The sequence below is a fragment of the Gossypium arboreum genome, chromosome 5, assembly GCF_025698485.1.
Source record: "Gossypium arboreum isolate Shixiya-1 chromosome 5, ASM2569848v2, whole genome shotgun sequence".
Lineage (NCBI taxonomy): Eukaryota > Viridiplantae > Streptophyta > Magnoliopsida > Malvales > Malvaceae > Gossypium > Gossypium arboreum.
Genome location: NC_069074.1, coordinates 30386746 through 30403076, shown reverse-complemented (window position 1 = coordinate 30403076; position 16331 = coordinate 30386746). Strand labels below are relative to the sequence as shown.

General features: G+C 35.2%; 1 protein-coding gene across 1 annotated transcript; it reads left to right on the top strand.

Moving 5' to 3' along the window:
- The first annotated feature begins 627 nt into the window (after positions 1–627).
- On the top strand, positions 628–2808 carry LOC108450163 (DNA-directed RNA polymerase V subunit 7). The gene is made up of 2 exons (XM_017747672.2): positions 628–787; positions 2124–2808. Exon 2 carries the CDS (start codon positions 2125–2127, stop codon positions 2653–2655), a length of 531 nt encoding a protein of 176 aa, XP_017603161.1. The 5' UTR covers positions 628–787; position 2124; the 3' UTR covers positions 2656–2808.
- The last annotated feature ends 13523 nt before the right edge of the window (positions 2809–16331 follow it).

The following is a 16331-nucleotide window of genomic DNA, read 5'->3' as shown; positions in this document are numbered from 1 at the left end:
AGTTCACAGTATTATTTGTTATGCATGTGACACTTCCCATCGTTTCTATAAATAAATTTGCGGTTGCAATTTAGACTTACCCTTCTTTCTATCTAATACCTTTTAACTTAAAAATATTAGCTACACGTTAAAAAGGAAAATTAAGAAATAATCATCTCATTATTTTTATTGAAATTTAATTTTTATTATTTAAATTATTGCTTGGCAATATAGAAAAAAAATTATAGGCAATTTCTTTTTGTCAAATCATAGATGGATTTGTTGAGGAATCAGGCTGGCATTTTCAAGGAGCTCAAATGGTATCATTTACCTTAACAATAATATAAGTTAGGGATTCAAATCCCATCAAGAATAAGATGTTTACGTCACCTTTTGATTACACCCTCATTACTTTTTGATGGGTAACTATACGTGAGTAACTATACATCTACGTATAGTAGGGTTGAATCAAGAATAAACTGATTGAATTATAGTTCTAACTTGAATTTTCAAAGGAAAAAGCAAAAAGCTTTAAATCGATAAAAAACAAAAAATTACAGACTAAAAAGAAAAAAAGAGAGAAATACAGTAGACCGGAATTTGTGACATTCTTTTAAAAAAGGGCCCATGTCCAAGGTCCATTATCGGTTTTACAAATTAAACCCAATTTTAGGCGAACAATTTAGAGCTTTAGGGCAGGGAAGATCATTTTTTCTTTTCTTTCTACTCTTAAGTCCACAGCAGCCTGACAGGTCATTACCAGTTTCACTCTTTAGCAGCTCACACTCTTTCCTTGTTTATTTTACAGGTTAGTTTTGCTTCACCTCTAATCTGCAATATTTGTTATATTATTCACCAAAATAAACCTCATCCACTTACCTTGTCTTGATCTGAATCTTTTGTTCTCCTAATTTTGATTCTTTTTAAAGTATTTCATTTTTAGTTCGAGATATATGATTTCCATTGGGCTTTTGTTTGACTGATTGTATTGCATGTTCGATTGAACAGATGAAAAGTTTTTCAAGGTGGTTCTCTTCTTGTTCTTTGATTGTTTTCCGAATGGCTTGTGATTTCGACTAGTTGAGTTCTCTTTTTTTGCATTTCTTGAATTTTTTAATGATAAAATTGTGGGTTTTAATATTAAGAGGATGTTAACATGGAGTTTATGTTTTGGTTTCTGTATTGAATTAAGTTGATGTTTTTCTTTAGAGAAGATTGATTAGTTGGGTGAGATTCTATATTCAGGATTTAATCACGAATTCTGCCTGGTAGTATGTGTGGATGCGGATCAGAGAATTGCCTTCGTTTGTGTTTATGGATTATCACTATTGTTGTTGTTTAATCGGGCATGTAATGTAATGATGATAGTTTAGATCAATGTTACTTGGACTCGAGTGTGATAGCCGGATATGGTACGTGTCCAAGACAGTATGTTCAAATATTTCATGCATTTGGAGGACCATTGGAGGTTCAGAACCCCACACCCATATATGCATGATATATTCACTTTTTTTTCTTATTTTTTCCCTTGCATTTGGAGGATCATTTGAGGTTATGATCCCATACCCTTGTTCGGATGTATGGCAAACATGGATAATTCACACAAACAAAAAAAGAGATGAGTCAGAGCAGCGTAGGTATAACACCTCTGGGAGTTTGTTAATCATACACATTCGTTTGGAACTACTTTGCTTTTAAAAGGGTTTCCCTTGTTTTGTTAAGAATTTCAATGGTAATGTTCCGATTTGTCAATGACTATGAAAATTTAGTTATGAGTTGTGGTTCGTTGAGCCTACTGAATCTGCTCACCTTGTTTTGTTTAGAAAATTTCAATTTCTTTTGAAGGAAATGGCATGGTTTTCCATTCATAGTATCTGTTTTCTGTTGCTTCATGTTTGATTATCGGTTTGGTGTTATCAGTATTTATGGAATCGAGAATTAGTGATCATGTGAAACGGGCATTGTTGGGTTTATTCATTACAATTGGGTAATGTTTTAAGTGGTTGAAAACTAAGTTGTAGGTGAACCTTTTTCAGTTTTTGAATTCTTCTAGATTGGTATACCATTTTTTGGCTCTGAAGGACATTAATTTCATTGTGAGTTTCGGTTTTTTTTTTTTTTGTTTTTAATGTTGTTTTCTGCAGAATGTTTCTCAAGGTGCAGATGCCATGGAATGTCATAATTCCTGCTGACAGCTTGGATGCCAAAGGCTTGATGCTCAAAAAGGCAATAGTGATCCGCCTTATGGATGAATTTGCTTGCAAGAAGGCCACCAAGGATCTCGGATATTTCATGGCTGTAACAACCCTAGAGAGCATTGGCGAGGGCAGAGTTAGACAGAACTCAGGAGATGTGCTTTTCCCTGTTGTCTTCAGCGGAATTACATTCAAGATGTACAGAGGAGAGATTCTGCAAGGGGTTGTACATAAGATACTAAAACATGGAGTGTTTTTGAGGTGTGGCCCAGTCCAAAACATATATTTGTCTCACATAAAAATGCCCGACTACCAATATGTGCCCGGGGAGAATGGTATATTCATGAACGACAAACACTCAAAGATTGATAAAGATGTGATCGTTAGATTTATCGTGATTGGGACCAAATGGATGGAGGCCGAGAGGGAATTTCAGGCGTTGGTGAGTTTGGAAGGTGACTACTTAGGACCAGTTTCCTGAATATATGACTTTGGTCAACCTATGTACGTATTAGGAACATGTAGTTTTTGCGACTATAGGGCTAACTTATGATGTTAACTTGGTTTTATAGCTTTTGTAAAACTCCTCGCTTATAGGTGATGGATGTGATGGTATATTTGCAATATTCATAAATTTAGTGTTGCATTGTTCAGCCTCCTTTTTAATACCTTGGATCAATGGTTGAAGGATCGTGTCTGTGTCAAAACTTTTCTTCACTAGCTTCGCATATAAGAGGAGCTCTGTAATTGTGAAGTGTGTTGCAAGGTATTGCAATTGTGCAGTTAGCAACCTGTTGAATTATACCATGTTATGCCGTCGCATATTACCTGTTTCCCTAGATATGAAATGAAAGCAACACAATTATGGTATGCTGGTTCAAACACATTATGCTCCGGCTGTTTGTCCAAGTTGATTTGCCTAAAGTCTCCTTCCCACACTCGCCCACCTAAGCAGCCTTATACATCACATGCATCCATCTCAGGCCCTTGTGCCATAATTGGGTTTATAGCTCATCTAACAATCATTCAAAGAATGAAGTTTCCAATGTCGTAGCAATTGACGAGTAATAAAAAAGATGATGTGTGTTTCTTCCTGGTTTTCCTGGAAGTATCAACTCCATTCATACCCAAAGCTATTTCTGAATGTTCACAATGTTTGACAGTCTACTTATATTCCACCTTTTATTAGTACACTCAAACCTGTAGCATTACTAATCTTATTCGCAACTGTCTTGTCCCATTCTCTTAGGTGCCCATCTGACATCATAACTGCCAATTGGTGCCATATCTACACGTCCCTTCCATGTAGTATACTCCTCCAAACTTAAGAGGCTTGACTTTTTGGATTCAACCCTATCAAAATTATATTTGCTGTACCATAGTGTTTTGAACAATTTAACTTGTTCCATTAAAATACGTTAGGCTTGATTCATAAGCCTGGCTTTCTTAAGGGCCCCTTTGGGCTACATAACCAGTCCCTCCTTTCAGCATTTTCACCATTCCAATAAAAGTTACATACAGTAGCAGGTTCTTTGAAGCAGGACATATGATAAACATGCATATTGCTCAGCTGTGTGTCACACACGGCCATGTGGATAAGCCCAAGCTGTGTGCATCTTAAAAAGCTTCAAAAACACGGCATGCTTTCATTCAAAACTTAGTACTAAACCAAATAAAAAAAAACCATTTCTATACTTTAAAAACACATTTAAACAAGCCTAAAACATGCCAAAACAATCAATCTAAGTGCCTAATCAATGTGTCCTCATTGACACCACAATTCAATTATCAGCCTCAATTCACATGACACATCAACTAATTTGCATTCAAATTTATAAGTTAATATATAAAATTCATATCAAGCTTATAATTTCTTCTTTTTCATTCACATTCATTCCTACTATGATTCAAATATTTGAATAAGATTTATATCAAAAGACCAAAACAACTTTATATAAACATATTCACACCAAGATTAAAGGCACAAACACAAGTAAGTTTATACCAAGCTTAATACATAAAATTTGTAATAAGTATCCAAGAATATACAAGTACACCTATTACATATGAGCCTTATACATGCCATTTATAACCGTAACCAAAATGTTCAAAAACTACTAAAATGATCAGCGGATAGTGTGATAGGCTCCGATAGGTTTCTAACCAATTAAGCTTTTCGATGATCTATAGAACAGAGGAAAACAACTACGTAACCATTTAATGCTTAGTAAGTTCGTATAAGAGAAACTTAAACTTGTCGTTCTTTAATATTTAATCATTCAATCATGCTCATTAAATCATATAGTACTTGACTTTCCTAAACACCACAATTCACATCATTAGTAAATAACTTAACAATTCATCATCTATGAAACATAAGATGCAACATGAAACGAGTTACATTTACTCACATTACTTCACATATGTGATTAATGCCCTTATTCATTCGTTTTCATATCTCATTTTACCATTTCATAAAATCATCGATATCCATAATTTCATATCTAAACCTTTCCATTATTTTACTTACCCATTGAACCGTATAGAATAACATCGGATACTTGGGAACACCTTTTCATATAACCATAACCTTTTCAATAATGCTCACATGAGCTGTGGGTCGGGATGTTAGCTACACGATGCTGCTCACATGAGCTGTGGAGAATCCGCAACAAATGCAGGACCTCAGCCATCCGTAGGACATCCAAGACCATCACCCAAACATATAATCCCTAATGACATGTCATTTGTATCCTAAGCATTCTCTAGGTTCAAACGAGACTTTTGTCGTCAAGTATTCAATTATCGAATTATTATCAAATCAATTGTAAATAATATAATATTAACAAATAATCAACCAAAACAACATTTAATAAATATAAAATTCATACGAACTTACCTTGACCACAGCAACTGTATCAACAAAAATCGAGAATTAATCTGAGACTTTTGTTTTTCCTCGATTCAAGTCTGGTTGATTCTTTTCTTGATCTAAATAATAATTCAACTCAATTAAATATTTTAATTGACTACAATTATCCAATTCAAAACTATAATCCATATTAACGTGAAATTACAAAATTACCCCTAATATTTTAACTTTTATCGCTTAGCCCCTAAATCTAAATCTTATAATTTAACCAATAAAATAAAATATCATAATACCCAAATATTCTTAAGGTTCCAAATAGCCCCTAACTTTCTCTAATTCACAAAATTAACCATGAATTTTACTATTTCCTCCATTAAGTCCTTAAACTTTAAATTCATCAAAAATTACTTAACAAAACATGTTTATCTAACAATTAAACTTAATAATCTATCAAAAAAATTCGAAAATATTATTAAATAATTCATCGCAAACCCTAAAATTTTTATAACTTTACAATTCAACCCTAAGCTAGGTAGATTAAGCTAAAACTAGTTCAAAAACATAAAAATAATAAAAACGGGGTTCAAAAACCTCATCATGCACCAAAGGAAACTTGGCTGAATTTTCTCAAGCTCAACAATGGTGATTTTAGCAAACACAAGAAATGGAAAAAGATGATAGCATTATTTTACTTGTACATGCTTTTATTTATTGTTTTACTACTTTACCCTTTAATTAAAACTTATAAAGTAAACAACCCATGTCCATCATTGTCCACCACCAATACAAATGGCATAATTACCTTATAGATCTACGAACTTACATTTCCAAGGCCATTCAATCCATTTAAATATTAGAATTTAACTTTTGCACTTTTTTAATTTAGTCCTTTTTACCTAATTAACCATTTAAACTTTAAAATTTCGTAACGAAAATTTAATATGACTCTAATTTAACCCTATAAACAATAAATGAAAATTAACATGTTTACTCACTCGTCGAAATTGTGGTCCCGAAACCACTATTTTCGACACCACTAAAAACGGGCTGTTATAGTATCAAAAAGAGAAAAACCTTGACAACAGGAAGAAAAAAGGCTCAAAGATAATAAAAAAACTCCAAAAACACAAATCATACTCGAATACACCCTAATACCCGAATATATCTAAGAACTCAGAAAAAAAACATCAAAACAACCTCAAAGTAGAAAGCAAGACACCAAGCTTAATAGAAACAACAGACTCAACAATCAGAGATAAAGACTCAGACAATCATTGTAGCAAATAGTCCAAACCATTTCGTACATAAAGAAATTACCTCTACACTTCACTATCAAAAGTCTCTTTATAACAACCCGCTCGGCAGAGACTCAATATCAAGATACTCTTTGGCGTATTAGTTGGTAAAGTCAAGGGTAAAATTGAGTAAGTAAAGTATTTGTTTTGGCTTAGTGGTGAACTTTGTGGGTTTTTCATTTGGCGTACTCTATGGTTTTGTATACTCTTCTGCTAAGTGTCTGCCTACCCCAGATGTTTTGGAGGAACTTGTTAAGTTTTCACTTTTGACAAATTTGTTTCTGTATTTAGTGCTTGATGACTTAGCTAGCCATGTTGGAGTTTAGTTAAGACCTAGTTAGAATTGAACTAGAATACTGTAGATGATTAGATTTAAAACTTGTTAAGTACGTTCAATCATGAGAATCAAAGGTGTTAGTGGGATTATTTGATTTTCCCATTAAACCTTATATTCGTTGCATGAGTATATAAGGATATCGTTGGCCATCATGAGTCACCTTAACATCTTCTTCTTCCCTGAATTACTTTGTAACTTTCTAAAAAACCTTAGTGTAGAGATCTTCATCGAAGAGGGTTTGTGGTGTTTGGTTAACACCTATATTTAGACCAACTTACTGTCAATTTTTGGTAAACCCTTAGGTTATCATCAAAGAAATTCACGTGTTTATTATATTGCATGCAAAGACGTTAAAACTATTCGTGAGGAAGAAAAATTCTTGATTCTGGGTTGTTTGATATCGATTCTTGCATGCATGTTAAGTTTCGATAGTTTGATAATCTCATAGAGATTTGTATATTTCTTTTAGCCCAAGAAATTAACGAAGGTACCAACGATAATGGAAAAGGATCTTCTATGTAGAGAACTGTACTAGAAATTCTAATAAGTTTCTCCTTACTTCCACATGTTGTTATTTTTATCGTTGTATAAACTGTATGAGGTAAGTAATGTCTCTCAATTTTGTATGAATGGTGTTTGTGTTGGTGGTGACAATTCAATGTCATCAGTGTGAGTATAACTTGTCTTTATTATGAAGTAAATACCATCTTTCATGCTCAAGCTAGTATCATCTACGTGTGATATGCGAGGTGTGACATGTGGAGATGAAGAAAGGGAATATGTTTGTGATGCCTTCGGTAGGGCAGCTATATTGCAAATCAAATTGGAAGATCACGAGAAAACACACTTAAATGAACAAAAAATGATATGTGGAATTAATGGGGTGTATGAATATGAATATGATTGTTTGATATGCTTTTGGTCCTGAAATCTGGGTACATGACTGGCATAAGGATAGGTTGTGTATTAGTTATGGCATAAGGAGATCATTCGGTGGTCCAACTTTTTTTGTGCTTCAAACAGAATCACTTGGGTTGAGGTACTTGGAGTACCAATTAATATGTGGAATTATATCATATTTAAGAGAATTGCAGAGAGTTGGGGTTCTTCAGTTTCGTTGGGTTAAAATATATGTTCTATGAAAGGTTATAGTAAAATGGCTCTAGCAATCTTGTCCAAACAATTGCAGAGAGTGGATGAGGTCGTTATTCTCTAGTTTTGTGAAGAAAGTTATCATGTTAGAGTTACTGAAATCACAGGTCTAGTTACAAGGAATGAACCAAATCAACGCCATTGGGCTTTAGCGTTAGAACGGTGTCTAGAAATAGTTGTTTCTGAGTCGAATATGCAAGATATAGGCTAAGTTGAAAAGTCGCTAGAAAAAGGTATGACGACAGAAGGCGAGAGAACATAAATGCCTAATAAAATCAATGAGAAGAGTTGAAAATTGAAGAATGGAAGTGAATAGACTGAATTTGTCAGATGAAAGACTCTTGAAGAAATTGTAGGGATGGGTAGTTCCACAATGAACAAGAAAGAAAATGGAGTTGTGATAGCTAGAATGGGCGATAAGACACTAAATGAATCTGCTAATCAATAGTTGGCTGATCAATAGTTGCAGGAAGTGGATGGGTTGAATTAGAATGGTGGCGTTATGGAAAAAAAACTTATATCGACTCCAAATGTAGAGCTGAAAACAATAGCATGCATAACAATGATCATCTGTGTAAGAGATCAGAAAAGAGGAAACTGTGACATGGGAGATGGTTTATTGCATGATGCGAATACTTATGAGAATAGGTATGAAAAGTGGTTGGTGTCCCAAATGGGACGAGTGGGGCTAACAATGGTGTACAGCTTGGAGATACTTTTTGAGATTTAATGAATGACACTCTGTCAATAGTTAAATCCAAGAATTTTAAATTAATAGAAGAACTTGTTATGGTGAATATCTCCATGAAAGTTCTAATTGAGTTAGGGAAGGATAACTCTGAATAGAAGAAGAATGCATATAACACCCTAACCCGTATCCATTGTCCGAATAGGGTTACGATGCCCCAGAGTTCACATATCAGAACTATAAAAAAAATTAGTACATTTAATTCATATAACCAATCACAACAAAACCAATCAATAGCATACATATTGTCCCTTATACAAGCCCTTGAGGCCATAAAAACACATTAGAAACAAATCGGGACTAAATCAGAAACATATAGAAATTTCAGGGAAAAGATGAAAATTTACAAACTGTAGCGGTCACACGGCATGTGGCCAGACCGTGTGCTAGGCCGTGTAAAACTTGACTTGAAACCCTTTGAAAACTACAGGGGACACACGGCTGAGATACACGCCTGTGTTTCTACTTGTGTGGATGAAAATAGGCTATTTTACAAGCCATTTTCCTCACTTTTTTCAACATGTACCTATAATCCCTTTTGTACATATACCTAAGTCCTCAAAAGGCACCAAAACCATGCATAATCAAGCCAAACACATATGGTACAATAACATCCAACCAATATGCCCAAAGGCACCTCAAATGACAACATTAAAATATGTATAACCATGTATTCAATTTGGCCAAAATAATTTATTAACTTCTAACTAAGTTTGCATCATTACACCATATGTAAATTGTAACAGCCCGATTTTTAGCTAAATCGAAATAGTAGCTTTGGAACCATAAATCTGAGGTCGAAAAATTATTTTAATATTATTTTTTGTGTTTACAGAATTTGATTATATATGTTTGAAAGTTTCGTGAAATAATTTTATCGTTTGGATGCTTAATTTGAGAAAAGGACTAAATCGCATAAAATGTAAAAGTTGCATTCTATTTGATAAAGGTGTCTAATTACTATGGATTATTAAATGAAAGGTCCTTATGATGATATTAGACCATTTTTAGTGGAACTTGACATAAATGGGCTTGTATTAGGTGTTTTTAAACTGTTTTAAATTAAGGTTAAAATGGTAAATTGGTTAATAAGGTTAATATTAATAAAACAAAACAAAAACAAGCCTTATTATCATTTTCCACCACCGATTATTGAATAAGAAGAATCCATTTTTGGTGTTTTAGGGTTCGGCTAGCATATAGCTTGATTAAGGTATGTTTGAGCTCGGTTTTTGATGATTTCTATGTTTTTGTAATCGTTGCTTCGTATTCTAGCTAGCCCTACCCTAATTTTTGAATTGGTTGATGAACTTGTGAGTTTCCATTGATGATAGATTGATGTTTTTGAATGTTTATGATTAAAAATGAAAGATAAATGATAGATTATCAAGTTTTGTTAAGTGATTTTGAGTAAAAATGTCTATTAGGGATTTAATTGTGAAAAGTATAAATTGAGGGGTTGAAATGTGAAATAAATGAAATTTTTGGGTTCTAGGGACTCAAGTATAAATCATCTAAGCATGTGTTTTTTCAAATTTAGTGTAATTTGTGTTTTTGTGAAATAAGGACTAAATTGAATAAATGTGGAACTTTAGGGGATAAAGTGTAAAAATTTAAAAATAGGTATTTTTGGATGAAATTGAATGAATAGGTGATTAAATGAGTCAATTTTGAATGTATATAGATCAAAAAAGAAAGAAATCAGATTTAGATCAGGGGAAATCGAAAGTTGTCGAGTAATCGATCCTATTTGTCAATTTCGAGTGCGAGGTAAGTTTGTATGTTATAAATTCATTACGTATGCATTTTATCTACTTTGCTATAGCATGAATTGTGATTATGTGATTATGAATAAGTTTGAAAGTGAGTCAAGGATGATTCGACAGTTGGAAGCCCGATTAAACCTTAGGAATGGTTTAGGATGCTAGTGAAATGTCATTAGGGACATTTGAGTTGGATTTGGGCCATGATATAGCACTACGGGTGTGAGATAATCCGATTTGGCTTCGGGTCATGCATATCAGTTGATTTGGCTACGGGCCATGATATCAAAATTATGGATAAGTTACCTTGATTTGGTTTCAGACCATGGTATAGGTACTTATTGTGTGAGATCTCTGTGTATCCGAATTCTATTCTGAATGGTTCAACAGGTAAAAGAAAGATGAGAATGTGTATGGCATTCGTACGAGATGATAAAGATATGTGAAAGAGCTATTTGAGCATTGAATCAAGAAAAACGAGGATGAAAGCATATAATTTTATGACTGAGCACTTGGAAGGTTTGTTAGCTAATGAGCTATGTGTTGGTGTTTTAATAAATTGAATTATATTTATGTGATTGGATTAGATTTATTTCATACGAGGTTACTAAGCTTTTAAAAGCTTACTTTGTGTATTCCTTCCCTGTTTTATAGATAATCAAAGCTAGCTCGGACTCGGAGATCGTTGGGAAACTTCATCACACTATTGATCACTTAGTTGGTACTTTTGAAGCCTAACTAGGGTTCCCTGAAGCTGAAGGCAGATTGGGCTAATTGGGCCTATTAAATCTTGGGTTTAGAGTATCAGAGGTAGGGTGTAAATGGGTCTGCTGGGTAGTTCTAATTTTGGGCCTACGGGCTATTGTAAATGGACTATCAAGGAACTGTTTAATTTTATTTTTTAATTAATTTAATTCTTGCAAGCCCGGGTAAATTTGGGCTATTATAGCTGCCCCTCTTTGCTCATTGCTGTGTAACAGGAATCGAGCAAAGACTCATAGAAAGACCAAATTTTCCAGGTTTTAACGGATCATGGTCCTCAATCTGCTCATTGCAAACTCAAGACTGTCATGTTTATATCTTCGATCTGCTCTCCGTCGAACACAGAGACGCCAAATCTACTTCTTCGATTTGTTTTCTGACAGTACAGAGATGCCAAATCATCTTATATCTACTTCAGCGTAAACCCGTGAAAGCTAAATCTGCTGTGTCTTCGATTTGCTCCTTGTGAACACAAGGATGCCAAATCATCTTGGATCTGCTTCAGTAAAATCATCTGAAGGTTAGATCTGCTATGTATCTGCTCTCCGTCGAAATGGAGATGCCAAATCTGTTATCTTCAATCTGCTCTCTGACAATGCAGAGACGCCAAATCATCTTAGATTTGCTTCAATGTAAACACGTGAAAGCCAAATCAGCTATGTCTTCGATCTTCTCCCTGCCAATACAGAGACGCCAAATCATCTTAGATTTGCTTCAACGTAAACACGTAAAAGCCAGATCAGCTCTGTCTTCGATCTACTCTCTGCCAATACAGAGACGCCAAATCATCTTCTTCGATCTGCTCACTGACAATACAGAGACTCCAAATCATCTTGGATCTGTTTCAGTGTAAATACTTGAAGGTCAGATCTGCTATGCTTTAGCCTATTACCCTACTGCTTAGGGGGTTAAGGCGCACCAATCTTCATTGTCCCTTGAAGGACACAACCTGTATAATGTGTATGAATTCATGCCTATTGATTAGGATGCTTATGATTAAAATGGGCCAAATGCTCCTAATTAAACCTGTTATAATGCAAAATGTTTATGAATATGACCCCTATTCAGATGTCACTACTCATTCTTTCATCCAAGCTCATCCTTATTTCTCTCGAAATATCATTCTTTACTCAGCCCATGGGTTTGTACCATTCTTCAAATGCTATGACCCATCAAAGATATTTGTAAGATAATCCTCTCTTAGGATCGAATCGTTTGATTTGTCCAACCATCATTTTGGACCAAATAAAGAATTCCCTCAAGTTCTTTCAAATCTCACCTACGTGAATTCCTTGAACAATTGTTCTGTTTTAGTTTCTTGTATTTTCTAGAAACTTACAGAGTAATGATCAAAACTTCATTTGTGAAAATTGTTTAGTTCATTATATTAATGCAACATACTTTGAGAATATTGGAAGATGAATTTAATCTTGAGAATAATTAGATTTGAATAAATTTGTCAAAAATACAAAGGAAATTAATCTGAAAGCCTATCTTTGATAAGAAAAAGAATCTAAAGATAGCAAACAGGACAAAAGTTAGATGCCCTAGATATCGCCGCTTGAGCATTTATATGCCAACTCCATGAAGACTTTCTTGAATTCAACATGTGTTTAAAAGATCCAAAGTACTTTGTTGATGCCCCAATATGCAACGCGCTTCACTCTTCGTTGAATCAAATATAGCAAGATTACCGTGTGCTTTTCAAAATTTGAGCTGCCCCTTCGGGTTTTCAACTCAAAACCCCTTTGGTCACAAGGCACCCTTTGCGGGTTTTCACCTTGGCCTCTCCATTATTATTATTATTATTATTATTATTATTATTATTATTATTATTATTATTATTATTATTATTATTTTGTCGAAAATTTAAGGCGCCCTTTGCGGGTTTTCTCCTTGGATTCTCCTCTCCTTTAGACAAAGTACTTTTTGACTGAGTCTGAATTCATTGGATTGGGTAAACTCTTCCCATCCATTTCTATCAAAATCAATGCACCTCCAGAGAAAGCCTTCTTCACTACATACGGCCCTTCCCAATTTGGCATCCATTTTTCTCTAAATTCCTTCTGAATGGGAAGGATCTTTTTTAGTACAAAGTCCCCCTCATGGAATTCTCTTGGACGAACCTTCTTATCATAAGCTCGCATCATACGCTTCTGATACATCTGACCATGGAGAATAGCTTTTAACCTCTTTTCTTCGATCAAGTTCAACTGGTCGTATCGCGATTCAATCCATTCTGCCTCATCTAGTTTTATCTCTGACAAAATTCGAAGAGAAGGTATTTCAACTTCAATAAGTAACACTGCTTCCATCCCGTAAACCAGCGAAAAAAGAGTTGCCCCAGTAGAAGTTCTGATGGATGTTCGATAGGTTAAGAGTGAAAATGATAACTTCTCATGCCAATCTCTGTAGGTTTCAGTCATTTTCCCCACTATCTTCTTGATGTTTTTGTTAGCAGCTTCCACTGCCCCATTCATCTTTGGGCGATATGGAGACGAATTATAATGCTTAATCTTGAACTGACTACAAATCTCTGCTATCATTTTGTTGTTCAAGTTCAATGCATTGTCTGATATGATCCTCTCAGGCATCCCATACCAACAAATCATCTCTTTCTTTAAGAAACGACTTATAGCTGACTTAGTAACATTTGCATAAGAAGCAGCCTCTACCCACTTCGTGAAGTAATCAATGACCATAAAAATAAAGCGGTGTCCATTTGAAGCTTTTGGTGATATTGGCCCAATGACATCCATGCCCCACATAGAAAAAGGCCATGGAGAAGTCATAACATGTAGAGGTGAAGGTGGTACATGAATCTTGTCTCCATAAATCTGACATTTATGGCATTTCTTGGCGTAATTGATACAATCCCCTCCCATAGTAGACCAATAATATCCAAATCTCATGATTTTTCTAGCCATCGTGAAATCATTAGCGTGCGTCCTACAAACACCCTCGTGAACTTCTTCCAAGATTAACTTAGCTTCCACGGCGTCAACACATATCAATAGTACTTGGTCCTTTCTTCTTTTGTACAAGATGTTCCCGTCCAAAACATAATCACAAGCTAATCTCCTTAAAGTTCGCTTATCATTTTCAGTTGCCTGTTCTAGGTATTTACGATCTCTCACATATCGCAATATATCCAAATACCAAGGATTATCATCATTTTCTTTTTCCTCGATGTTACAACAACTAGCTAGAGCCTCAAAAATACTCATCTGAATGGGTCTCATCTCCTCTTCTTTATTCACTTTGATCATTGAAGCCAAGGTTGCTAGAGCATCTACCATCTGATTTTCGTCTCATGGGATATAATTGAAAGTGATGACATCGAACTCCTCATATAACCCCAAAAATACCTTTCGATAATTGATCAGTTTAGGATCTCTTGTCTCCCATTCACCTTTAAGCTGGTAAATTACCAACGCAGAGTCTCCATATACTTCCAAGATTCTTATTCCTTGCTCTATAGCCTCTCGGAGTCCCATAATGCATGCTTCATACTAGGCTATATTGTTTGTACAATCAAAATCCAACTTGCATGTGAATGGATAATAATCGCCATCTGGGGATATGAGGACTGCCCCAATTCCATTTCCCACTGCATTGGATGCCCCATCAAAGCTCAACTTCTAAGGACAATTCTCTGTGGTTGCTACACACATAAACTCCTGATTTGGGAAATCGCAATTCAACGGCTCATAGTCTTCTAGAGCTCTACTAGCTAGAAAATTTGCTATCGCACTTCCTTTTATAGCCTTCTGGCTCACATAGACTATGTTAAACTCTGAAAGCAGAATTTTCCATCTCGCCATTCTCCCATTCAACGCTGTTGACTCCATCATATACTTCAAAGGGTCAAGTTTTGAAATAAGCCACGTAGTATGATATAGCATGTACTGTCTTAACCTTCGAGTCGTCCAGATTAAAGCACAACACAATTTCTCAATTGGCGAATATTTCATCTCACACTCTGTAAATTTTTTACTGAGGTAGTATATCGCCTTCTCCTTTCTTCCCGACTCGTCATGTTGACCAAGCACACATCCCATGGAATTGCTGAATATTGATAAGTATAATATTAGTAGTCTATATGGACTGGGCGGAGGTAACACTAGAGCATTCAACAAGTACTATTTGACCTTTTCAAAAGCATTCTGGCATTCCTCATCCCATGTACCTTGATTGTGCTTTCTAAGGAGGCGAAAGATGGGATCACACTTCTCAGTTAGTTGTGAAATAAACCGAGCAATGTAATTCAGTCTTCCTAGAAATCCTCGAACTTTCTTCTGAGTTTGTGGTGGAAGTAATTCTCGTATGGCTCTGACCTTGTCTGAGTCAACTTCAATTCCCTTTTCACTAACTACGAAGCCTAATAATTTTCCTGATCTAGCTCCAAAGGTACACTTTGCTGGATTGAGCTTCAACTGAAACTTTCTCAATCTCAAAAACAATCTTCTCAAAACCTCAATGTGCTCTTTTTCTGTTCGCGACTTGGCAATCATATCATCAACATACACCTCAATATTCTTATGTATCATGTCATGGAACAAATTCACCATAGCCCATTAGTATGTTGCCCCCGCATTCTTTAATCCAAACGGCATCACTTTGCAGCAAAAGGTACCCTACAAGGTTATAAAGGTAGTTTTATCCATGTCCTCTGGATGCATCTTTATCTGATTGTACCCCGAGAAACCATCCATGAAAGAGAACAACGAATATCTTGCCGTGTTGTCTACTAAAGTATCGATGTGTGACAAAGGAAAATTTTCCTTTGGGCTAGCTTTGTTCAGATCTCAGTAATCAACGCACATTCGTACCTTTCCATCTTTCTTAGGAACAGACACAATGTTAGCTACCCATTCCGAGTACTTTACCTCTTGTAAGAAACCCGCATCGAACTGCTTCTTAACTTCGTCCTTTATTTTCAAAACAATATCTGGCCTCATTCTCCGCAACTTCTGTTGGACTGGCTTACAATCTTATTTTATTGGAAGACGATGCACCATAATATCAGTGTTTAACCCTGGCATATCCTGATAGGACCATGCAAAGATATCCTTGAATTCACTTAGCAACTCAATCAGTCCTTGCCTTGTGTCCTTGGTAATAAATGTCCCAATTTTCACCTCTTTTCCTTCCTCAAGAGCCACATTCTCTATTGCCTCTTTCTCTTGGAGCATAATTTGTTTCTCTTCCTGTTTTACCATTCTCAA